Genomic DNA, 25,602 nt, shown 5'->3' with positions numbered 1-25,602 from the left:
CTGCACTTCCTACAAAGAGTGATATCCTTAGGATAACCATTTTTATATAATGTGCTCCTTGGTACCTATGGAGTGAGTCCTGGGGTGTGAGGGGCCAGATTCCTGAACACAGAAATAGGGTAAGGAGGGTCAATGGTATCATAGCTGTGGGGGCAACATACAGCTAGTAACACTCTGGGGGTGAGCAACAGCCAATGGACAGAGAAGAGAATTTAGCCATGGAAATGGCTCAGCAGCTCAGACATAGTGTTGTTGGAAACATGATGATCCAAAGACATAAACAAGGAAAGGCTCCTGCAGAGAACATCAATCAGTCCATCAATTTTTTCTGGAACAAAGCAGGCAGACTTGCAACACACACCCTTCTTCATTATTGCATATCAAAAACATACCTGGTTTTGCCAGCTACATTGTTTGGTTTAGTAAGAAATAGCAGGTCTTCTTTTGAACTCTGTTTCTGATATGTGGAGGCAGATTTACTTTTTACCTTTATTTGGGAATGGGTTGGTATCTTTCTATTGATGCAACACATCGATAAAAAGTTTTTTATTGGTCTGTTTTCAAGTGTTTACTTACTGGCATTTCACCTGGAGATATAATCCTGAGTAATTTACCCAATATGCAATTGATACCTAGAATGCACAGGCACAAATGAAGTAATATACTCTAAAATTTTATTCAAAAAAAAATCAGAAAAATGATGATCCAGGTGTCAAAATAAAAATTATATTACTTATCTCCAGATATAAAGTCTTGCCAAATTGTCCTTCCCTCCAGCTTGCCAAGATTGACACTAAATAAATGACCTGATGATTGCCTTGATATTTTAATGCTTTCATTTTCTCACTATGCCTTGTAACAGCAGGAGAATGCCAAATTTTGTGTGCGTCTGTGTGCGTGTGCAGGCAAAATCTAGCATTGCAAATATTGTTACAACCAGCAAAATGTAAAATGGAGGCAAATACCAAGACAAGCAAAAGTGGAAAATAAGACAGTAATTTGCAATCATAAAGAAAAAAAATGAACAAATAAATTGCATTGCTGTATGACAGATATTATAAAGACTCCTGCTAGAAAACAGCAGGAAACTCTTTCATCTGATTGGCCAGGCTAAACTCAAATGAGCGGAGGATAAAAAGTAATACATTTGGTTTGATTGTGTGACTCTTGAAACTCAAATAACTTTCACTAAATCTGTTATTATAGTCTTTGATTCATTATTGTTTTAATATTTACACAGGTTATAAAACCCTTAATATTTTCAAATTGGCCCACAGTCTCAGTAAAACAAACAATGTGAAGAATTTTATCTTTATATGCTTTTGACAGAATCTCACACGAAAGAGGAAAGAAAAAGTAGGCAGTCCTATCAAAAGCAGAAGAAAGGAGTAGATCTAATAGAGTAAATCAGCTTCCTCTCTCATTGCCAAAAAAACCCAAAAAGTCTCTTAAAATTGGCATTTTATGCCATGAAAAATGACGTTATATGTGCTTATGTCCACCAGGCTTATAATATTAGTAGCAAATGTAATGAAGCACCTTGAGATTCTTTCTATCTTATAAATGATCCTTGTGAGTCCCTTCCAACTCAGGATATTCCATGATGTCAATGTCTTACCTTTCACAAAGACGTAACTGTCCCCTCCACATTCCTTGCTGATACAAGGAAACAGACAATACTATCAATCCTCAGAGATCAGTCACTGCTGACTGATACAGCTCTAAATTTGAAAACTAAGTATCAGATGCTAACACTGCTTTAGTATTAAAGGATCCACAAGTAAATGATATGAACACAAAATTATTTGAATAAGTGCAAAATTACTATTGCAAGTAACTTGCTTGTAATAATGAATCTTAGTATGTTTAAGTGCTCATTTGAGCAAAGAATGCATGAAATAAATTATTCTTTCAAAGTATTTACTATGCTTTTTTAGATAATATTTTAACTACTCTGAAAACAATCTTTATTTCTGTGTTAAAGCCTTTGCTCTGCTCTTAAACATGAGCACTGAACTGCAATAACATTGCAGCATCCTAAAAATTCCAGTCTAAGCTTCTATGCATACTGTCTCAAAGGTAGACTTGAAGTTAATATATTCAATGCATAAGAAAACAGATTTTAACCTGTTGGCTTTTGCTTCACTCTCATAAGCATTAGCAGTAAGAGTCCTTCAGGCCACATTATCTCTCCCCATGCGACTTCGCTGCCCTCAATGGGTTTTCACTGCTATAACCAATTTATTCTCTAATTAGAGTTTAATAAACAATCTCTCTGATGATGTACAGGAAGGGAAATAATTCACCCTTCCTCTCTTGCATAGACTTCTCAGTGATAAAAAGACTAAAATGGAGTAAAAACACTACTTTTGACACTAGATCAAGTACATGTAATTGTGAATTTAGATAACCACTCTTAGATATGGGGTGACCTTATTTGTATGCAGTGACTTCAAAGTAGCAAAAATACTTCAAATAAAACTACAGTACTAATAGCTATTGCTTTCCTTAACTGATGGAAGATTTTAACCAGCTAAAAACATACACTCTTTCAAAATAATTTTTAGAAACCCAGCAAAATAAACCTATACTTTAGTGCTCGTGAGATTTTTTGTTCTCACCATGGAGCTTCATTTTGCCACTCTGCTACTTCCCAGCTGAACATCTGGACTACTCAAATATGTGGCATGGCACAGTAGCTGCTAATTATCAAAAGAAGCAGCTTGAAAACTTCCTCTGATCTTTTAAGAAAGGACTTTTTACTAAAAATACAAGCCAGAGTTTAGAAATGGGATTTATGTCAAGCTTATATGAGATTGTAGCAAGAGAATAATGTACACAGTAGAGGTCACTGATAAATTTTTTTGGTGCATTTAATGCTAAGTGACAAATTGCTCTGAACCAACAAATATTCACTGACTTCTCCAGGCAAAGCACTTCATACACTCCTCTCACAAAAGCACAGTCTAACAGTCATTTTAGGAGGAGAATAAACAGTACTTCTGTAGCTTTGGAACATTTATGATCCAAACACTTGTGCAATCGATGCAAATATTTCTTGTGACTGCTGTGTATACACTGAAGTAGAGCACTGACAAAGATGGTATAACCTAAACAGTGCAAAGAAAATGTAGGTGCCTATCTAAGTACATTTAACTATGGGTACAACATGCTTTGTGTTGAAGGGGAATTCTAGTTTGAGAGTGCAGAATATCATGAACAATGTTTTTACTATGTGACATGAATAATTTATATATATATATATAAAAGTATATATACACACATATATAGAAATAAATTATGCAGAAGATCTCCTTTTGTCACAAAAAACTTAGGCAAGGAAGCTATTGCAATAATCTCCCTGGATATAGCCTTTAATTTATAAGAAGGGTTTGCTCAGTGTAGATTCTGGAGATTATAAAAAACCCACTAAGTATTTTGAAGCGTGATTTTCTGATGATAAATGAAGATGACTGAGTCCATTTTCTACGCTACAATTAGGGCTTGTCTCCAAAAATACGACCGTGAATCAGCCTTCACACTTAGAATATTTGTTTCCATCTCATTTGTTTCCAGGGTTTCTCTTCAATTTGAGAAGCCTTGATGTCTTTTAAATAGAGAAGAAACAAAGGACTGCATGTTTTGAAGACTTGAAATAAATAGGAGGAATTCCTTGACATGTTTTCTCATATATTTCACATTCCCAATGCTTTTAATATGAAATGGCTTATAAGTAGAGCAGATTTGAAATGTTATTCATTAGCATATATACCAGGGTGTGCAAAAAAGCAAGGAAAATCCTGGAAAATATCTTAGCAACAAAGTTGTTATGATTTAGTGCTTATTTTACTCTTGACAATCTCTACTCTTCATTTTAATTCACATACTTTGATTAGTCCTTTGCTGTCACAATAGAAGACAGATAGGAGGTTTAGAGCTACTAGTATTACAAGAGTCTTGTTCTTTTTATATCCATATATTCTTTCAATTGCTGAATAAATTTTTAATCTCAAAATCAGTATTTTGAAATTAATTTGATTTTATAAGTCGGCATTTTTTCCCAGTGCCTATTGACATGCAAATATGAAGTAAAAAAATAAAACACAAAAAAACCCCCAAAAACCCAAAGCCCCCAGCTATTTTCTGAAAAAGCTTCATTTCCAAAGCTTTAATTTTTCTGTTCAAAATCCCATCTGGGATACAGCTAACACACCATGAGATGGATTAGTGTATCTGTGCTGTTCTCTGTCTCTTCAGACAGGTGCTACAGATGTATAGTAACTCCCGTGCTTCTCTAGGAGCTCAGGCTCTCTGTGCCTGTGAATACCAGCCCTATTGGCACATTCCTAGCATGCCAGGGCTTTTCAAAAGGACTCCTGTTCACTACATGTGCACTGCACAAATCATATATCTCAAAGCAGCCCTAGGCTGGGTCCATTGTGTTTCCACTTGCAGTGGCACCGCTGGTCACTCTGTACCTTTGTTCCTCTCTGCTCCTGTATGAAGCTCTCTTGGCAAACATTCTCCCATCAATGTGTTAAAGGAGTGGAACAGTAAAAAATGAACAAATTAACCATCCTGATAGCAAATTAACTAATGCAAATAAATGCAAATTGAATGCATTACCCTGGCATGGCATGCTAACGAGAAAACAAGTCATTTAGTCAATCAAGGAAATATGCAAATAAAAAACATCCTTTTCCAAGGTACTTTGACACAGAAGTCTAAAAGAAATTAAATACTGCAACTGTACTTTGAGTATACAAATTACTATTTGTGTAGTTTGCAATAAGAACATTCTATCTTGTGGGTTTTTTTCTGTTCAAACTTGGCAATAGCAATATAACAAAATGAATTTCCTACTTAAAAATACTGCAGAAATGTATTTTTCTCACTAATGTGGTGTTTGAAGCTTAATGCTGAAAAAAACCCCAAACAACTAAAATATGTTCAGCATACTGTTGAAAATTCACAATTATCTAATGTCAAATGGTATAACAAAGCAGTTTGTATTTCTTGAAAGATAATAAACAGCTCGCCCTTCTAAAACTTGCTGTTGCAAACAATATTTGCCTTTCTCCTTGTGTGCATCTGAGGACCACTGTTACAGTCCAAGTGTCAGATGGCAAGCTGCTATGGAAGATCTGCTGCCCTCAAGGAAACAGGTGTTTTTGTGGATAACAAGCACATATGATTAAACACAGCACACATAAAGAAGGGTCAGGGCCCAGTGAAAAGTACTGGTCATCACCTGCAGTAATAAACAGGATCAAGTGATGTAATCAGAGTTCCAGAATTAATTGCTGGAATATCAGGACTGACCAAATCAAGACACCAACATTGATAAATACCACCATGCACAGTTGCTGTAAAGGAGAGATAAGGACAACACTAGATACTATTCCTTTCTGAATAGTAAGTTTCAGGTTAGGAGCTAAGAGGTACCAAAGATTTCTTTGCTGCTCCTTTGAACTTTTCAGGTTATTTCCCAAGCTTCTTCTCTGAACAATTTAGGATACACTACTTACTTTGTAAAAAATTTGAAAAGTAGGCATCTGACTATTTTACCATGGTTGTTAAATTGAATTCTACTTTTCTGCATCCAAAGAATCAGAATCAAATACTTTTTTTGTCAAGGAAATGGACAAACAGCTTTCTGGCAAAGTCGATTCCTTCCCATTAGTCTAATGCATTATGGAACAGCAAAATTACAGCATACTAAAATGTTAACCTGAAAAGTTCAATCAGCAGCTGTGATATGTTTAACCCAAGCAGCTTTCTGTGACTATATTATAAAATTAATGGAAATGCAATTACTACTTTTTAAAGAAAATCACATACTTTCTTTTATATTCTTGTATATTTCTAATGTACAGCCACTCACTGGGCATTTTTACACAGATGATTACCTTCTCAAGATTTATGTTGCTATCTCCACAATACCTATGTCAAAATAAATGTCAGTTTCTCGGTAGCTAATCTAGCAAAAGTAAGTGCAAAAGTGAACCCAGTGATGTAAAAGGGGATATTCAGCAGAACAGAAGCCTAAATTTTCCTCCACTGCTGTCTCGCATTCTTTGCAAGTTCAACTTTCCAATTTTTATTACTACTTGGTATTTCCTAAGGATTTGAACAAATGACCATTTCTAGCTATCTAGCACTTACCATTTAGCAGAAGGAATAGCAATCAAAATTTGCATTTGGAATTGTCTTATTTCATTTGCCTGAAACAACAGAACTTGACTAAGCTTTCCACAGTCTAACACACATTTTGTCAGGTGAAATAAATATTGTGGGTTTTGATGGACAAATGGAAGAATGCTCAAAGACTGTGTTTATTAATGTTCTTTTATTACTTGCCATCTCTAATTATGCTGTATCTACAGCAGAACATTTCTTTCCCTTTTTTGGTACCTTCTTCCCAGCACAACTAAAAGGGCAAGGGTCTCTTTTTAGGTAGAATACTTGAAGATTGACTGACTTTACTGATTTTCCAAGGTCAAAAGAGAAATATAATGGAAAAAGTACAGTGAAGCATTTTAAAGCTGATGAAATTCTATTAAAAGGACTGTTAATTCGTGGAGGGAAGGAGATGAACATGCTGTTCACCTGTAGCTCTGCAGTATAATTTTCATATCAAGTGTTAATGACAGGCAACCTCCCTAGAGATTTATTCATTCATTTTCTCCCAGGTATAGTGTATTAGCCGAAGACTTTTCTGCACAGCCATGATGGGAATTGCAATTACTGCAAAGCAGCCAGGGGTTGTTTGTGAGATTATCAGAGCAAGTGAAGCTGAATGACTCACTCTGTGCTATTTATTTACAGAGAGCAGACAAGCAATACACATGTATATGATAGACTACCTGGATCCCTATAGAGGAGCGGCGACTCTTGAGGAACTCCTCTGCTTTTGTCACGAGGATGGCCTTGTCACTGGTGCGTATGGAGGTGCTCTGGCTCTCGGCCGCGTGGCGCTGCGCAGCCGCTGTCTCCAGGGCCAGGTTCATGGCCTTGTTGCTGTCCAGGCTGTCGGTGGAGTTGTACATGGCTCGCCCGTCCTGCGGCCACGGGGATATCCTCTGGGCCCGGCCGTCGTGGTACGCGTCCTGCGTGGACTCTGTGCTGCTCTGCGCCGTCACCGAGATCAGCGGCTTGGAAGTGGTGCGAGGGGGTACTGGCGGTGGTGTTTTCTTGTAACTTGTATAAGTTACAGCTACGGGAAGAATTAAAAGAAAAAAAAAAAGCAGAAAGAAAAAAAGAAAGAAAAAAGGAAAGAGAGAAATCAAGATTAATCTGATGGAAACTTGACAACAGAAATCACCTTAAGATTGTGCTATTTAAAAACTATGATGATGTGATGTAGTATTCTTCATCAACCTTACTGTTATTTGAAAGTGTCATTCAGAGTCAGATGGCTATCCACAGAAACATTTTATTTCAACAAGGAAGAAGGAAGGGGTGGAAATGAGAGTCCCAAATTACAGTGAAGATGAAAGAGAGTTAGCAAGGATATGTGTGTTAAGACTTCTGTTGGGTAAGTACACACTGAGGCTCCTGAGATTAAGGGATAAAGCTCATAAAAGGGATAAAGCTCATAAAAGGAATAAAGGAAGATTTTTTTTCCCCCTGTGTCTTATTGTCTGAACTGTGAGCTTTGTGGCATACCACACTACTTTATGGTTTGCCACACTATAACCTCTTAAAATCCTGCCAGGTACACTGGTTGGAATTATGCAAGGTTGGCTATTAATTGGGCAAGAAGTATATATTTTAAAATTTTTTCAATACCGTTAATAAAAGGAAATTCTTGGCATGTTAAAAATATTCTAATATATGCAAAGCTATTAAGACTTCGATGAGCAGAGCAGTTCTGAAGCTGGTTTAACATAGATTCTGTCTTCCAGCATAAGGCTCAACAAAACACCCAATAAAACTCTACAGATGCAGAACTGTGCCAATACTGCATCCTTACAAAATTTTAAAAATTTCATAGAGATTAATATTTAATCATTAATATCACAGAGCTGAATTTTCTAATTGTCTAAGCTCACTAAACACTTTTTCGCTTTTTTTTTTTTTGGTACTAATAAGAATATTTCTGCTGTGGAAGAGTATTTTCCCCAAAGCACATACAATCATAATTCATAAAATTAGCAACTGATAAAAAAATGCATTGTGGTATATCTTTATTCCTATATGGAGAAACCAAGTCCAATTCACTTCTTGTATAGTTACAGGAGTAAGCTTGCCTTTGTCTGGTGTTACTAATGGATTGACATTAAAACAGTTACTCAGGTAACCTTGGAATTGGGGTTACTTGAGCTCAAAAAAGGTTCTGTAAGAGCTCCTCTTCCCATTACACCAGTAGGGTCTGATGAGCAATGAAGTCAGCCTCTCCAGCTGTGTTTTTTATATAAGGCTATGTTGCAGCTATCTGGAATGCAGAGATCAGCTTGGGAATTAACACCTTGGACTGCTGAGCCTGTATCACCAGGCCAGCCTGTGTGAACAGTGAGTCTAGAGAAAGTGACTTTTAAATGTTGACTCTTGAAAATCATAAATTAAAGTGATATCATACATAAAAGAGAGAAAGGCTGAGCTAGGAAAGAAAATTTTCATTTAAAGAACATTTTGAATTATTACTGATGCCGTTCAATTCTGGTAGAGATTTAGAGTCTTGCTCTGAGCTAAATTGCTCTAACAGAGTGAAACATGTAAAACACATGAAACATGCTCTTCAGTATCTGAGACTGAGCTTTTTTTGACATGTCATTTTGTTGTCCTATCACCAATCTTATCTCCCGTCAGTTTTGTCACCAGCAATTAAGAAGAAAGAAAAAACAGTATTTTTCAGATGCTTTAGGGAGTACAGAAAGTTCACAGAAGAAGGGGGAGGCTGTAAATCTTGGAAATTAAGACAGTGTCTAATGAACTCAAGCAGTGGATCTGAGGAATGTTTCCACTAAGGGAGTTGCCATAATGCTGCTCCCCTTACTCTGCAAATTTAGATGCAAGTGATCAACATGTTGGGAAACATTATAAATAGAGAAAATGGGGTGAAATAGGGTGAACAATATTCAGCATAGGAAGCCAATTTTACCTGTAACATAAGACAGGTTATCACTGTGATAACTACTTTACTGTTTTTACATCTGTCTTCATGTAGAAGAATAGCAGTGAATAATGAAACATATGGTTAATGTGATAATGAAACATCACAAGCAGGTATATCCCTACTACTTGAGCAGCAGATCACTTCTCTGTCTAATGAATATAAATGTTAAACTGCTGTTGCAACCCTTCTTAGCTGACTTAATCTTCATTTACATTTCTGAAAAAGAAAAATTCTTCCTGTGGCAAAACCAAAACAATTTCTTGCCTTTTTTTCTTCCCTCCGCTTTTTTCTCCCCATAGGATTGAATATTTTATTCTAAAAAAGTCTGATTATTTCAGTGGAGTGACATGATTTAAAGCCACCAGGTATTAGAGTAACTGCAGTGTTCTGGCAAGCATTTGATCGTGAACACTAAACAGAAATTAAAAATCCCAGAGATGTTCAACAAGTAGAAGAAACTTCCAGTAGACTAGAAGTTTGTGGGAAACTGGCTACATTTTTACAGTGAAATATGGCAGGAAGAAATTCAATTAATTCCTATACAGTCACAGAGATCAAATATTGAACAGGGAATGAAAAAAATCCATCTCTACACTGTTAATGAGCTCGTATCTGGAATAACAGTTTCAGAGACAGAAATCTGGGACTAATTGGAGGCTAACAAAATCAAGTAAGAGGACAGAGACCTGCATTTGAGAGCAGAATCTTGCTACCAAGTTCTATTTGCTTTAATCACTCAAGTGGTTCTAGTGAAGTAAATGGGATAACTTGGCATGTGTTGGTGACTTAAGAGACAGCTACATAACAGATTAGGGTCCTGTTAAAGGAGAAAGTAACACAGTAATCCACAGTTTACTGTTCATGCTTGGGTTTAGATCTCTAATAAATTAGTATTGCCTTAAGGTCTGAAGCATGAAACTTTATTCACTTTCAAATTGTTTCCATTAGCAATGGCATTTGGGAATAGTCCTGGTATCAATAATAACCCTTTTCTATCATGTCTGGTTCTTGGTCTAGGCAATTGTAAATGCAACACATTATATATGGAAAGAAACATTTCCTGCTCCTAATTGAAAATGAACTTTTTATTTATCATCTGCTTATGCTGATGGACAGGGACTCCTGTTACCTTTGCACCATCCTCTATCCTGTACATTTTATTTGCCTTAGTAGTCATTAGTCCAAAGCAAGCATATAAAACCTCCTCAGCACTGCTTTGTGTCTTCCCCATTTTTAGTCATCATTCTGCAAGCTTCAGAGCTGTGGAGGACCTTGCTGGCCCCACAGAGAGGGTTGGTGCTGGGCAGCAGTCCTGGGGTGCAGAGCACTGACTGAGGACAGTGCCCCGCAGCTCCGCAGGGCGCTGGTGGTGAAAATTGCACTGGGAATGAGACTGGGATGGAGAATTCCTGTCTTCAGTGCAGACAAGCTGAGCATCAGAGGCAGCACCACAGCAGGAGGTGAGACCCAGCATGAGGCAGGCCTGTGGAAGAGCCCCAGGAGGGCAGAGCTGGTGCAGGACGGCTTCAGACAGGTTTAAATTGGGCACTTGAGCAGATGCCAGAGACCTGCTCCATGTTTGGACACGTAAAACGTCAGTCCAGGAGGATCTCCTGTTGTTTCTAGTGCTGGCCGAAGATTCCTGAATTCTTTAGTTTTCTGATTTCTTTAATTTTTTAGCGGTTTTAGTGTGCATATCCTGAATATTCCTGATATTTCTCTTGCCAATCGTGTTGCTGAGCAATGAGGTTCAAGCAAAATAAAAGCAACAGGCCTCTGCAATGCTGTTAATCAGTTTGCAAAATCTATAGCTGCTCTGAAATGCAAGGAAAAATAAAGCAGATGGCACAAGACATAAATATGTCTTTTTATGAATAAACTAGAAAATAAACCTAAAATTTTCTTTCCAGTTGTATTCAAAGGCTATCTTGATATAAAAAGCAGAATTTATTTTCTGCCTAATTTAATAAAGTGGGAAAAATATTTTTTAAGTTCTGAGCATACATTTTGTCTCCCTCTATTAGCTTATAATAATCAATCAAAAATTACAAAAATGGTGACAAGCTGTTCTAATTCTAACCATATGGGTATTTCAGACTCCTATCTGAATCAAAGTATTAACTACTTGGGTACTTGCCCCACTTCAACATAAATATGTGCAACTGGCTCCACTAGATTTTCCTGTAAGGAAGGGCATTTAGAGAAATGGAGAGTAAACAAAATGGTTCTGTGCTGCTTTGTAGTGGGCCAGATTAAACAATGATGCAAATCAGGTATTAATTGTTCAGGAGAAATGAGAAAGTAACAATGCAGCATAACATGCATTAATTTGTCACCCAGTCAGGAAAAAGTGTAAAATATCAAATTAGTTTTGTAAGAATTTATATCCTAAGTGCCAGACCCTCACATGCACAAAATTGCCTACCAGTGCTGAGTTTAGCACAGAGGTGGCTATGAACGACCTGTTCTGTAAACCACATTAATTTTTTTATGTGCTCTGTGATGCCAGGCAGGCAGCATCAGTCACAACCAGAACATCAGGCACTATGGCAATACTGCTGAGGAGCCAGGAATATGATTCCAGCACTGGAAAACTGGCAATTTGGTGGTTTGGATACACACAGTAGAAATACAAGGAAGATTTCTGGATAATTTATAAGCAACAGTTTAACTGATATAGCTGGAAGCAGAATATCCCTCTTAATCTACACTGTGTTTGTCTAAACTTGATAAAAGTTATGGTTGATATAGCCACAGAAGTCAGTTATTCCAGCCATATTCCAGTGTCAACAAAGTTTATACTAGAAATAAAATTACTAAAATAGGTCAATTTAGACATAACTTCAGGTTAGCCAAAGACCTTCACAGACACAAGGCAGTAGTAGAAATGTGATCTATTTGATGAAATAGCAGTGGCTGTGGGTGACATTCAGAACACCTTTCATAAGGCAGCCTTTTAATAAATCACCACTTTTGGTCCATTTGCAAGATAGAACCACCTGAGGGGTTTTTACAAATCAATGTAACCATTAAGCACTCAGTCAAAATAACATTATTTAGGCTGAGATCACAAAATTAGCTGTGTGATGAATTTACATGAAAGCACCATCAATTAAAGGAAATGGTTGTGGCAGGAGCAAACTGGATTTTCTGTTTTGCAGGGAGGTTTATCCAGAAGGAGGATAATTGCTCTGCAGGGAGCTGGGAGCTGCTCTGGAGGCAGAGGGGCTGCTGCTGAAGGCACTCAGGGCTCCTCTGAGCAGCCACAGCACCAGGAGAAACACAGTGCAGGTGCCCAGGCTGGAGCTAGATCTTCTGCTTTGCACAGGAAAAGTCAACACCAACCCTGAAATAATTTCAGAAGAGGAAAAAGAGGCCTTCTCATAATGAAAGGCAACAATCAAATCTAACCCTGTATCAAAAGAGTAATCAGTTTTTGGAAGAGTCTTTGGTTTACACTGTTTTAGCCAAAGGCTTTGGAAGTCCCAGCTAACATGACTGTCCCTGAAATGCCCTGAAATCTCTTCACTGTTCTCCATCATGGTCATTAGAAATTCTGAGTTACTCCTAAAATAAAAATGTACATATGGATGCCTAACAGTTACTTCTCCAAACACAGAATAATGATCATTAAAAGAACATTAAGAAATCAAAGGGGACTTTTGAGAAAAAAAAATAACAGACACTAAAAGAGTTTATTTCTCACAAAAAGAATTAATTATTTGATGATTTTTCTAACAAGGCATGGATGTCAAAAATAAGAATACAAGTCCCCTTTTAAAAGAGAGGGTGTTGGGACACATCTTTTTATATATTCCTCTTTTCATCTTCCATCTACATCAGTCTCTGATTCCAAACATCATTAAAAGAAGACTATAGTATCAAACAGGCCAGTTTAATTGTACAAAATAATCTGCCTTTCATAGTCAAATTCTGAAATGTTAGTAAGGGGTTTCCTTCTTGAATCAGTTATATCTTTAAAGTTCAGCCATAACAAAAAGATTTAAAAATGCTTGGTTTTACCATGTGCAGCCTCTTGTATTTAATTAAGAAAAATGGATCTGTTAGAATGATGAGGAAAATGTTGAATCAGACTGTTTGGATCCAAGTAAATCAGTAAATCATTCTGCTTGGATCCAAGCTTGCCATTTTCAATGTGTGCCCTCAGTGACTACCTCAAAACCTACACTGCTGATTGGAGTCTCTTTCTCCTTTCAGTGCTGACGCAGTATGTTCTCAGGCTGCACAGAAGAAAAGAGTGATTTGCTCCATTAGCTTGACCCTAGACAGGCACCTGAATGTAAATCAAGTTCTTCAGAGTGCTCCTCTAACACACCCACTTGTACTTAAATTGAAATACTGTCTGTGTGTGAGTTTAGGGCAGGCAAGGGAACCATGTCCCATAGTCCAGGCTGCTCCAGCCCTTTCCTTTGCTGCTCCCTGGGAAGGTCCACAGCTCTGCTTGCTGCTCTGGTGGTGAAAAATCCTGTAATTTCTGAGGGCTTTCTATGTTCAAGAGTTTCTCCATTTTAAAGGTTGTTGAGAGTGGGGTTTTTTAAATTGTAACAATATTCAAACCTTGCAAAAGTAGTCATTAAAACTTACCACCGTCATACTGTGATTCAAATTCAAGAGATAATTTTGGTTTTAATTAAATTAACTCCTTTAATTAAATTCTGAATAAATTTCTCTCTAACATAATCAGAGAGATGCTTTAGTTGTTAACCTATCTTTCTGCTTCTTCCCTTTTCTCATTCAGGCCTTCATGATGAATCCTAGCCAGTAAAGAGACTAGAGAGTTTTTCATTAGAGAGAGAGTCTAGAGTTTGGGTATCTGTGAAAAGACCCTGTTTCTTCCTTTTGAGATTAAACAGTAAGAAACAGTGATATATATATCTCACTGATATATCTATATATAAAAATATATATAAGGTATAAAAATATCACAGCGATATTTTTATGAGAATTTTTTTTGAAAGACTGCTTACACCCAGATGATTTTTATCAGCACAATTTATATGATGGGCTGCACTTTATTTAAAGCTGAAATCCTTTTCTGGGTAGTATACATCTATAACTTTGCAACCTTTTTTCCTGTTGGATCATTTTACACATCTTGTGATTAAGTAAACCTGGATATTTGTTACACCCTAAAGTCAGATGTTAATTGGTAGTCTCATGTTGGCATAGTCTGTGGGGGCAAAATGTTGCATTTGTCCTGAGCCAGTATTTTAAGTAGGGTCTTTTAATAACAGTGAATTACATCAGAACTTCAAGACAGTTTTTGGGAACTATACATGTGAATCCATCTCACCTCACATCAGTTGCTAATAAAAATCCAGTCATCCAGGTCCAAGTTAGCGGTCCAATCACTTTTAGAATTACTGTGAGAAAAATAAGCAATTCTGGGGGCAATTCTTGCCCGTTTTAGATGCTTATTTTTCCAGGAAATGAATCATCCCATGCTTTTCTCTGTCAACCATAAAGATAATCAAGGACAACCAGCTCAAATTAGGACAGCTAATTTTGACAGTTACCATCACTGGCAGTGTTCAAGAAACAAGTGGCCCTGGCACTTGATTTAGTTGACATGGTGATGTTCAAAGGTTGGACTTGATGACCTTGGAGGTTTTATCCAGCCTTAATGATTCTGTGGTGCTGTGAAATGCCTAGAGGGATGAGAAAAACTCCAGCCAAAAACTCTGTTCCTGTGACACACTGGTTTGCACTGGGATATAACCTCTCCTGTCTCTTGTTACCAGTGTTCATTGGAAAGGTGGGAGCTTCATCTCCTCTGCTCCACATCCCTGGGAGCTCGATGGTGAAGCAAATCTGAATGGAATTTCCCTGCAGTAATGACTGAAACCTAATTTCCTGCACCTTGATCCCTTCTGCTGAAGCTACTGCATAGCAGCCAGTACCAGCTTTGCCCAAGGTATCTTTACAACTCCAGACAGGCATGAAAAGCAAACCTTCTATATTTCTTTAATTTTTTTAATTAAATGACCAGTTTGAAGCAGTAGATTAGACCATGCTGTTAATCCCATTGAAAATGTTGATACTGAAGTCAGTAGAACCAGTCCAATTCATACCATCTCAGGATCTGGACCATTATATTAACATATTATTGACAAAGACAAGAATTGTGCTGCCTATATACAATTTTTAAAAAAAGTTTTTCAAAAGAGCTCATCACTGAGACACTGCTGCCAAATAAATTACATATTAAAAACCCTATTTTTTAAGCAGCATCTCTCTTTGACATCTCTCTGATAAACAGAATCTGTGCAGCACTTTAAAAAAACCACTGAAATCATTAGTATGACACATAACCTCAATTAAAAATTACTGTAGTAAGGCAGAATTACTGGATGTGGTTTATTTTAAAAAAAATCTGTGTGTGCAACCAGTCAGCCTCGATATTCAGAGTAGATCCTTTTAGTTCTGCACATCTATCTGATTTTGTACAGGAAACTAACAATTAAGAGGAAATGAGACCACTAAATTTGGAAAAATCTGGAGCCACTACAGTCTTCCTGGAGAAGAAATGTATAAAAGCAATTACTCTAATCAAATAATTCTGTGCACAAGATGTTACCTCCATATTGAGAAAACTTAGGTCTGTAGGCAGCTCCATGTTACATAAATGATAAATATGTTTTGACAGTGTAATTAATGTTAGTCTCAAAACAGAAATGCAAATCAAACAAGACATCAAGATCAGAAAGTGTAGGCCTTTGCTAAAATTAACAGAGATGTGGGCAACAGAAACCTCATAGATTTCTGATGGACTGCTTACAAAGGGTTCTTATTTTAGATCAGTTAATTAGTAAGAAATTATAGCCTAACCAGTATCCTGTAGATGACATGGTAAAGCGCTGACAGCTGTACTGCTCTTCTAAATAGTTCCAATGTGCCTCTAAAATACTGAAGTTGCATTAAAAAGCAACATCTCAGTTTTTCAATTACAGGAAAGAAAAATGTTCCTTTAACTATATTTCATTTCCAAAATGTATGTGCGGCTTTTCAGGAATACAGATTGCATTTGTCACATTGTCAACACAATAAGAGACAAAGAAAAGAAAGTTCCAAACACTAAGAATCACTCTTGTGCTACTCTTTTCACATTGAAATAAAACAACAACAAAAAAAAGTTTTTCAGTAAAATTTCTTCTTAAACTCCTATGTACCATTCTCACTCAGTTAAATTAATTTCCATAAGCCTCCTAAACCCCCTCATGAATATATTATGTAGGCTTATAATTGGTTTTGTTTTTTCTATTTTCTATTCTCTTTCTTACAGTAACTATGTGTCACTTGTCATTTTGTTTAATTTACAGTAAGGAATTTTAAGACAAGTAGGATGAGAAAAACAATTAACTTACTTACCCTTAAGGAAACGTTGCATAATTTTATAATCCAGCATTAAGGAACAGAAGTGATTACTAAATATTTTAAACAAATGCAATTTAGGACCTTTAAACAATTAATTTAATCCACAGGGCTTACAAGTCTGGACACAAACTCAGAGTGCATGTTTTGTCAAATCCAATAACCGTTTTACACAAGAAGCAGATGGAGTAAGTATGAACGTCATAACCGGTGTCAAAACCTGTCAAAACTAAGAAAGCTACTTGCAGGCTCCCATCCCTGTATTTAGGTGTAGAAAATGATGCTGCTGTGTTTTGATCTCTCAGATCTTTTAAGTTCTCTCAGTTCCTTGTTTTCAGTGGGACCCAAATTTAACCTTAGTTTTCATCCTATAATACAATTTGAATAGGTTTAACTTTTGCCTTAGATGAATGGAAGTTAGCTAGCTGTGCAATGCTATCATTGTAGACTATTTTAATAGACAACAGAGAGAAACAGGGATGTCCAGAGGACCACTTCTGTCATAGAGGGTAAAAGTTATAAAGAACATAGATATCCACTGGCTATAATTGGATATTAAAGTGACTGCCTTTGAAACATACATTTTAGATAAATGTATCACATGAGATGAACTTTTATGACTGAAAATTGTATAATTTCTTTGACTGGGGGAAAAAGACAGAGGGTGGAAATACATGTATTTTTCTGGACACAGGAATGTCCAAAAAGGTAAAGAAATGCATATAAAATTCATGACACATTGATGTGTCCTTAATAAGCTGTTCTCATTCTCAGGAAGGCAAGTGATAGGTTCCTCACTTCAAGCTATCTTCCAGAACCCTGGGTGTCCTCTAGTTGCCCTTGAGGAGTAGTAGTGTGCTGTTGGGATTGCTCTGGTATTTGTGGTTTCCAGTGTGTATATTTTAATGCACTATATACTGAAACCGAACCTTGGCCTTACAGCAAGTAAGACTTTGTCAGGACTAATCAAAGTGCTATTCTTTGACAATTAAACACTTCAGTGTAGGTTGAGGTTTGTTGATTCTGTGTTGGTGCACAATAGGATCCATACACTGTATTCAGTCTGAGTCAAACTCACCAAAACATAGGTACCAAAGCCTTCCTCCCAACAGTTTCTTGTCTAGGTCCTGTATAGATGTCTCAAATGGTACCAGTCAATTGTCTCTGAACTAATCAGTTTGTTGTCATGGGAACTTAGGCAACTAGATTGCACAAAAGCAGCTATGTTTAGTTGACTTGACTCGGAGGTTAACCCAAAGCACTTCAACCAACCTGTCTGGTCAAAGGTTAATTCTGCCAGGTTATGCCCCAGGAATGTCACCAGTTTTAGTGTCTTTATTTACTCTGATGCTCTGGAAAAAAACCTTTCCAGGATGTTTTGAGTATCAGGTTTATCAGTTGCCTTTCTAGGATAGATCTGAGTCTGAATAAGTTCCCTGATGCAGAAATGGATCCAGTAATGTTTGTATAGCTAGCACGGCAAGGAATGTAGTTCCAGTGCACATATCATCATTATGGCTCCTGACACACACACCTGCAACAAAAACCCAGGACTGAACACATGCAGAGCTTCTGAGAAGACACCTTGGAGGTTATTTTCTTTCACAGGAGGAGAAGCACAGGCAGTCCTTCCTTCTTTTCCACTGCAAGGAAGCACAATGAACTGGTGCTTCCAGGGTCACCAGCCCTGTGTGCTTCCCTCAGCTGCACACACAAAGCCGTCTGGCAACCTCAGGATAAATAGCTGGGCTGAGATTTACATCTGCCACTGTCAGCTTCTACCACATCAGGAAGGGCTCAAACTGAGCAGTGAATCACCTTTCTTGCATGTTATATTTTTCTGATAAATTCTACTTATTTTTTAACCATATAATACCGTAAAGAAAACACAGCTGAGAAAACTCTTTGAAGCCAAATTTTGCCAGGGGAGGCAGCATAGGTGTCCTTTTTAATAAAACAAGAACCAGATGTCTGGCAAATCCAGTGGGTATGGAGGAATTTTGTCAAGCACAGAACAGCAGGAGCAAGAGAGAAACAATCATTACACATTTTTAAACTAACCATAGATGGAAGGCAGTGACTTCATTTTTTATCTTTGACTCTGAAGATAATCTGCACGAGGGAGAATGAAAATTATGAAAAGCTCCTGGCTACTGCTCCAACTGCTTTCATGCCTCATCAGCTTGAGGAGGCCAAGCAGCCCTGATTAGCACAGCCTTACTCCATCTCCAGGAATCCCAGAGTTGTGAACAGCTGTGACAGCTCCTTGGCCCTCTTGTCAAAGTCCTTGAACCAAAGTGTTTGTGTCACCCTCATCCTAGTGACTTCCTGGCCCATTTCTACCATGTAGAGCTGCTCTTGAACAGTGGTGTCAGCATAGCAGCAAAACTTCAATATGTAAAAAAAATTAAAGACTAATTATGCTCTCCAGATACACCCAGAGCAATGAAAATTATGTGTGTGTATTCAAGTGTAGAACTGGACTCATCCTTTGTTAGGATAAGATTTATTCTCACAGTATAGGAACACAAGTTGGCACAGCATCAGAGGATTAACTCAGGATGCCCAAATGCCCCTAGAGATAGATGGTGTTTCCTGCAGTGAGGTAGAGTGTCAGATAATTCCATAGAGCCCCAACAGTAATTAAGGAAAGTCAACATACTAAATTATGATTGAGAACACAGCCTTCTATATCTTATTTGAACTCAGTGCTTTGTGTTTTTAAACATATCTGTTGTGGATTCCACTGCTAGCTATTATTTAGCAATGGATACCAGTAAAATCCTCTCAGACTGAGCATTTATTTCTATAGAAAGAACAGAAATTGTGGAGATGTTACTTCATGCATAAAGTTTTCCCCCATTGGCTGGTTTTCCTAGCCATAGTGCATCAGATTAAGAAGATCCAAACAGCCACCTGGATGAAGTATCTCATACTTGAGGAAATAAAAGAAAATCACACATCTGTCACTCTTAAATGATTTTTCTTTTAAGAACTGAAGAGCATTTTCCCCTCATTTTTTATATTTATATAAATTTATAAAATTCCTTCTGAGTTTTTTCTTTCCCAAGCTCAGCAGTCCCGACACTTATGTTTTTCTCATGGGAGCGGTGTCATATGTAGTAGCACCATGGATTTTTTCCACCTTTGGTATCCTCATATGTGGCAAAAAAACCTGACAAACCAGTAAAACCTTAAAACAATAACTAATGTTATTAGTGCTCAGATAGCAGTGAGTCAGTCCTTTTAGGGTTTGGAGGGGTAGCTATACAATGGAACAGTAAAATTTCTTTGTGAAATATCATATTCTCATCCATTTATTTTTGTAAGTAATGATTATGCAATCAGTTCACTGACCATGAGAGATTTGTGGCTAAATATCAAACATGGGCTGTAAAAATTCACCTTACACAGCCCTTTATTTGAAAATGGAAAGCTGAAAATAGCTTGAAGTCAGGAGAAGGGAGGGAAACCTGCAATTCCTCAGGCATTCTGAGTAATTGTAGGAGTTCTAATTGAAAACTTCCTTATCCAATGTGACCTTGCTTGAATTAATTGGTTTTGGAATTAGTGTTGAATAGTTCTGTAAAATGTGGAATTCTCTGAAGTTTACTCATTGCCAAGCAGAGTTCAGCTGACTGAGAAAAGTAAAATGGCCCAAAGACAGTTTTCAAAAAGTAAAATGACCCAAAGTCCCTTCATCTTCCTCAGTGAAGTCTTTAGCAAGCATGAGCTTAGTTGATCTACCAACTATGAATCAGAAAAAAGGAGGTGCATGCACAACTGAGAGATTCATTAGGATTGGAAAAATATGACAGATTGCATTATGCTACATTTTCTAGAAAAATTAAAAAAATTTATGCAGTATACTGGCAACTAGGCTAGTAACTCTGTTCCTTAAATCCAGCAATGCTTTATGCTAAATTTCTCTCAAGATTACCACAAAATCCCTGAAGTGGGAGAAATTACTTTGGACTGACATTTAACATAGGACAGAAATCCAGGATGCCTTTATGTACCCTGACCAAGTCCCCATTGTGCTGAAGTCCATAGCTAGGTGGATTTTTTTAATCATTAATCCATTCATTTATCATTAATCCCGTAAAAAAATACTGTTGTAGCCAAAAAAACCTGGGTTAGAGGAACACGTGGAGTAGTTTTAAGGAACTGAAAATGATCTTCTCTTTTATTGATCAGACTGAAAACCAAAGGACTTAACAGAGTCCGCATGGTCCGTGCTTGTTGCTGGAGAAGGATTTCATGCATCTGATTGAGTCACATATTTAGTATTTCTGGTTAGCTGCCTCAATTTGAATGTAAAAGCAGTATACACTGAGAAGTTATTCCACCTGATGAGTAAACATCCTGAGCAGTGGTCCAGAGGAATCCAGAGGAAATCTTTCACTCAATAAAGATGAAAGTGTTTTATACAATGTATATAATGTCATCAGGAGAAAATATGTGTGCCTCCACATCTGAAGAGATGATAAATTGATGTTCAAGTTGGCCAGAAGTGCAAGTACTAAGTTACTCTCTCTCTCTCAGGGAAGGGATTTTAGCACGTTCTGCTTCACAAGAGACCATGCTAACTGCTGCCTCCATTACCATTGCAATTCAATGTTTCTGCATTCACAGTAAAACCAAACTAAAAAAAAAAATGTGAGGAAACATCCTGAAATAATCCATACCATAAGGAGTGATTAATATAAAGGACTCTCTCTACATACAGAACTTGTAGCAAAAATAAGTTGACCTTCTCAGACCAAGGGGAAATGAGGGAGTGATTAATATCTTCCAGATGTCCTTGTTGGTTATGTTTTCATGGTACAGTCTAGTGCTGTACCACAGAATCTGAACTACTTTTCAGTAAGGGAAGCCAGGTGGGATAAGGTGGGATAAGGTGTTACTGCTCCCGACCTACTGCCCTCCATTTCCCAGCAGGACTCCACAGCCAGGGCTGGCTCTGGCTCAGCTGGACGTGGCACAGCCCCAACACCTCCAGCAGCCTGTGCCTCCCCCAGCCCTGTGCCACACTCCCTGGGTGCCTGCTGAGCTGACACTGGGATGGTGTGCTTAGACAACAGGGAACCAGCCTGGTACTACCTGGAAAGTGACCCAGTTTTTATGAACTCTTCCTGAATAGTGAAACACTGCTTGCAGGAGTAGCAGAGCTGTAAGTCAGTAGCACTTAGGATGACTGCTGCACTCAGTGACTTCCCATTCAGGAAATTACATGTTGTCTGTGATGGAGGAGCGAGGTGGGAGGCAGCAGCAGCTGGAGCTGCATTTTCTCAGCTGTGCATCTGACAGCTGTGACTGGATACGGTTCGGAGACAGAAAGCATATGCTGCCATTCAGGGCTTTTAACATCAAGGATCTTTTACTGGGTTCATTATCTCCTCACAAAATGAAACGTATGGCTGGAAGTGCCCTAACCTCAATGAAAGAAGAGTCTCAGCAGGGCTCACACAGAAGCCAGGTCTAGCACACCATAGGCCAGCAATGCTGGCTGCATCCTTTGCACTGTCACTTGTCTCATTCATTTACACCTGGGGCAGCAGGGACTGCCCTAGGCCTTTTGACTGGTTCCACAAATAATTAAACTACATGGATCCATGCAGAAGTTATGTGTTCCTTAGTACCAATGTTCCTCTGTAAAATTGTAAGCAGTTAAGAAGAGCCTGATACTGGTAGTTCTTTCCCCATCTATTAGAAAATCCTATTAGCATAGTCCATTAATAATGTCCCACATAATATTTATTATAGTTGCAACCTCCTGAAAGTTGTAAATGCGTCTAGGAATATTTTAGGAAAATGCATGCTGTAAATATATATTCTATACTTTTGTAATTGAATTCATAGAGAATTTTAGTTTAGGTTTACATTTTTAGTTACAAGAATTAATTTTTAGCTAAGCCTGTGTGTTATGAATAAATTGCTTTATGACAATGATAAGGGGCAGTCATGACCTATAGAACTAAAATTGAATGGAATAATTAAATTGAAATGACTGTTAATTTTTTAAAAAACTCCTTTAGTGTCTTTGCCAAAAAGAATTTGTTACATCAGAAGCAAAAAAGAACTTAATGTAATTTTCCTAAGAAATAAAAGACTAAATTGGAAATAAAAAGCTGATGTGAAAGTCTGATCTTTCTGACATTTATTTGAATGTCAAATATCTGCCAACACCGCCAACACCATTTTCACATTTCAGGCAATGGCTTCTTTTACAGTTTTCAAAAAGGGATGAAGAAGTAGGATTTTTGTAAAAATTATAGTAAGGATAAGAAATGCAGTATCTCCCTCCAAAGCGACAAGGACTGAAGAGAGAAAAATGGAAGCATTACACCTAGGATTTTAAAAACAAGAACTTATTTGGCAACTGAAATTCCCCTTAAAAGTGAATCTCATAATCCTTACTCTTCTTTCATACCAGATAATTATTTCTGATTTGCATATTTACCTTATATAGAAACTGAGGACAAATTTGCTCAGTGGCACAGAGATGACATTTTAATTACAGAATCACACTCAGAACTGTATACAGTCCATAAGACTGGAAATAATTTTGTAGCAGGAAAACATCTCAAGTCATCTTTTTTCCCCAGATTGTCAATATCACCTCACCACAAAAAATAAGAAGGATTACATTGTGGGCAAGAAAATCTATCTGATGAATCATGTCTGAGGTGAGGGAGAAGTTAGGACTGAAATGAAGGATTACATTTTCAAAACCACAGTATTTAACCAGCAGACTACTAATCAATGCATAACCTTTCTCATAAGCATGAAAACACTGTGATGCAAACACACTTACTACCTAATCTTGTATTTTCTCTGAATATTTCATTATTCAGATTTTTCACTCTGAGTAAAATAAAATAAGTTCTTTCCAGTGAGAATTTTGGGCTTATGTTGCACATAAACTCAAGACAGTTTAGGTAAAAATCAGCCCACTTGGTAACCAAGGTAATTCTGAAAATATTCCAATTCAGTACTTGGAGCAGATTCCAAAATAAGCATCTGTTTGTGTCTCTTGCCATGGAAGGTGTCTTCATAATGATCACACAATAATATATGATAAAGATGAAAATTAGTCGCTGAGGTAGCAATAAGATCTCATTTTATATCATGATAGCCTTTCTATTAATCAAAGAACAGAAATATCCCTAGAGGGGGCACTGTAGCCAACAATTTCTAGCTTTACACAGAGTTTTACATAACAAATAAAATACTATGCTTAAGATAAAATAACATTTTATGCTACTTCTGGAGTGCAAATGTATATTATTCAACCATGGCTTCCTTTCTAAGTTCCCACTGTTCTGTTATACAACAGATGTATCAAGCAAATAATTTAAAAAGTATTTTTATATGATACATTTTGAACTCATTTTTACCTTTTGTAGATGGGTAGCCTGCACTACATCTTAATAGTATGTGGCAAGGACAATATCATAATTAGGAACTGTCATTAACATATTTGGAAATGCAGAAGTGAATTTGGATCAGCTTACAAAGAATACATACTTCCTATAGATTTCATTTTAGTTATTGAATGGTTCTCTGTGCAATCTTTTCTCTACCAATATATGCTAAAATTCTAAAATGGATAAAGTTATTGTTTTTGCTAAGCAACTAATAAAAAAAAAAAGAGAAAGTTGCCAGAAGAATGTTAAAAGATCTTAACAATGAGTGTTATAACAATGAATGCTAATGGAAAATGAGTAACAGCAGATTTGTGAAGTTTGCCAAAATGTTTACAATTCAGTGAACTGGTACAATTGGTTACACCTCCTCTAAAAGTAATTAATTACCTTTTACATTAACTGCCCTCGAGTATTTAGACCAAATATTTTTAATCTTACTTCTCTTTTTTTTTGGTACTTTATCAACCTAAATTAAAATTAGCACAACTAATCTCATTTAGAAGGTCAATTACTTGATAGATAAACCACATAAATGTCTAACAATATTGAGATTATACCATTTGCACTTGCAGTTTTATATTTGCACCTAGATAACTGCATGTATGTGAAATGGAGTCAAAAATCCAGGTCCATTACATTATGCACACAGGATTCTTCCCAGAAAGAGCTTACTCCAAAATGTAGCCACAATAGTACAGTATTAAAAACATAAGAATACTGGTATCAAACATGAGTTCTACACAGCAAAAATGCTTCTAGTGCCAAAGCTCCCTTTAGAAAACAAGCTGATACGTTTTTACATGCAGAGCAGTGAAAGGGTCAGGGGAGACTCGCTTACCTGTGGTTGACCTGATGGTTGAGGTGATGTTGGAGGATGTCAGCGCAGGGATACATTCATCATCTTGGGAATAGCCTGCCTGAATGGCACGCAAGTAACTGTGGCTTCTTGTTCGGAAACATCCAGGGAGGTCAAGGGCATCCATTGCCTGAGCTTCAACTTCACTAAACACTGATTCACACACCGATTCAAATTGCCCATTAACCTCTGCTTCACTCATCTGAATAAACAACAACAATGCATTTGATTTTTGACTTGCTTTTTTGTGATCATCACGGCCTCAACATCTCAAATGGACACCTGTACATTGATGAAGAACTGTTTTAGCAAATAGTTAAAATGTAGCAATCCCTTCTGATCACATTCACATTGTTCAACTTAGATCAGCTGTTTACACATCTCTATTAAATGCATCACACATGCCATACATTAATGTTCCATTCAGTATCTTTTGGCAGAGCTGAGAAGGGACCCAAGCCAAACTCACTTCCTGGTTAACTGGGTTAGCCATTCACTTCCATGGAAAAGCCTTTTCTTCAGCAGCATTAAACAAAATCTGACACTTCTGCCAGCAGGAGTGCTGTGCAACCCTGCCAGGCAGAGCAGCCCAGCTGTGCCTGCTGGACTCTCCACCCTGTTATCCCCTTGGGGTGTTTCAGCAGCAGCCTCCAGCTCCCTGCAGTGCTTTGGCAGGACTCAGCGTCTACCTGCAAGCCCTGCCTTGCAGGGTGGGCATGATCCAACACTGTGCCTTTTTTAGAGGCAATTTTCAGGATAAACAGGGCTTAGGCAGAGTGGCCAGGCTTGGGGATCCTCTCAGTAGG

The 25,602-nt window shown here is 37.4% G+C and overlaps 1 protein-coding gene across 2 annotated transcripts in view; it reads right to left on the bottom strand.

The window, feature by feature from the left end:
* DLGAP2 (DLG associated protein 2) overlaps positions 1-25,602 on the bottom strand; it is a 316,157-nt gene that overhangs the window by 22,059 nt on the left and 268,496 nt on the right. For both annotated transcript variants that reach the window (XM_030944311.1, XM_030944312.1), the window contains exons 8-9: positions 24,779-24,998; positions 6,867-7,216 (exon numbers count right to left, since the gene is read on the bottom strand). In XM_030944311.1, the coding sequence (XP_030800171.1) occupies positions 6,867-7,216; positions 24,779-24,998 (570 nt within the window). The remainder of the gene's footprint in view (positions 1-6,866; positions 7,217-24,778; positions 24,999-25,602) is intronic.

Source organism: Camarhynchus parvulus, chromosome 3, assembly GCF_901933205.1.
Source record: "Camarhynchus parvulus chromosome 3, STF_HiC, whole genome shotgun sequence".
NCBI classification, from domain to species: Eukaryota; Metazoa; Chordata; class Aves; order Passeriformes; family Thraupidae; genus Camarhynchus; species Camarhynchus parvulus.
The sequence above is the reverse complement of the archived record's forward strand: the minus strand, read 5'-3'. Positions and strand labels throughout refer to the sequence as shown.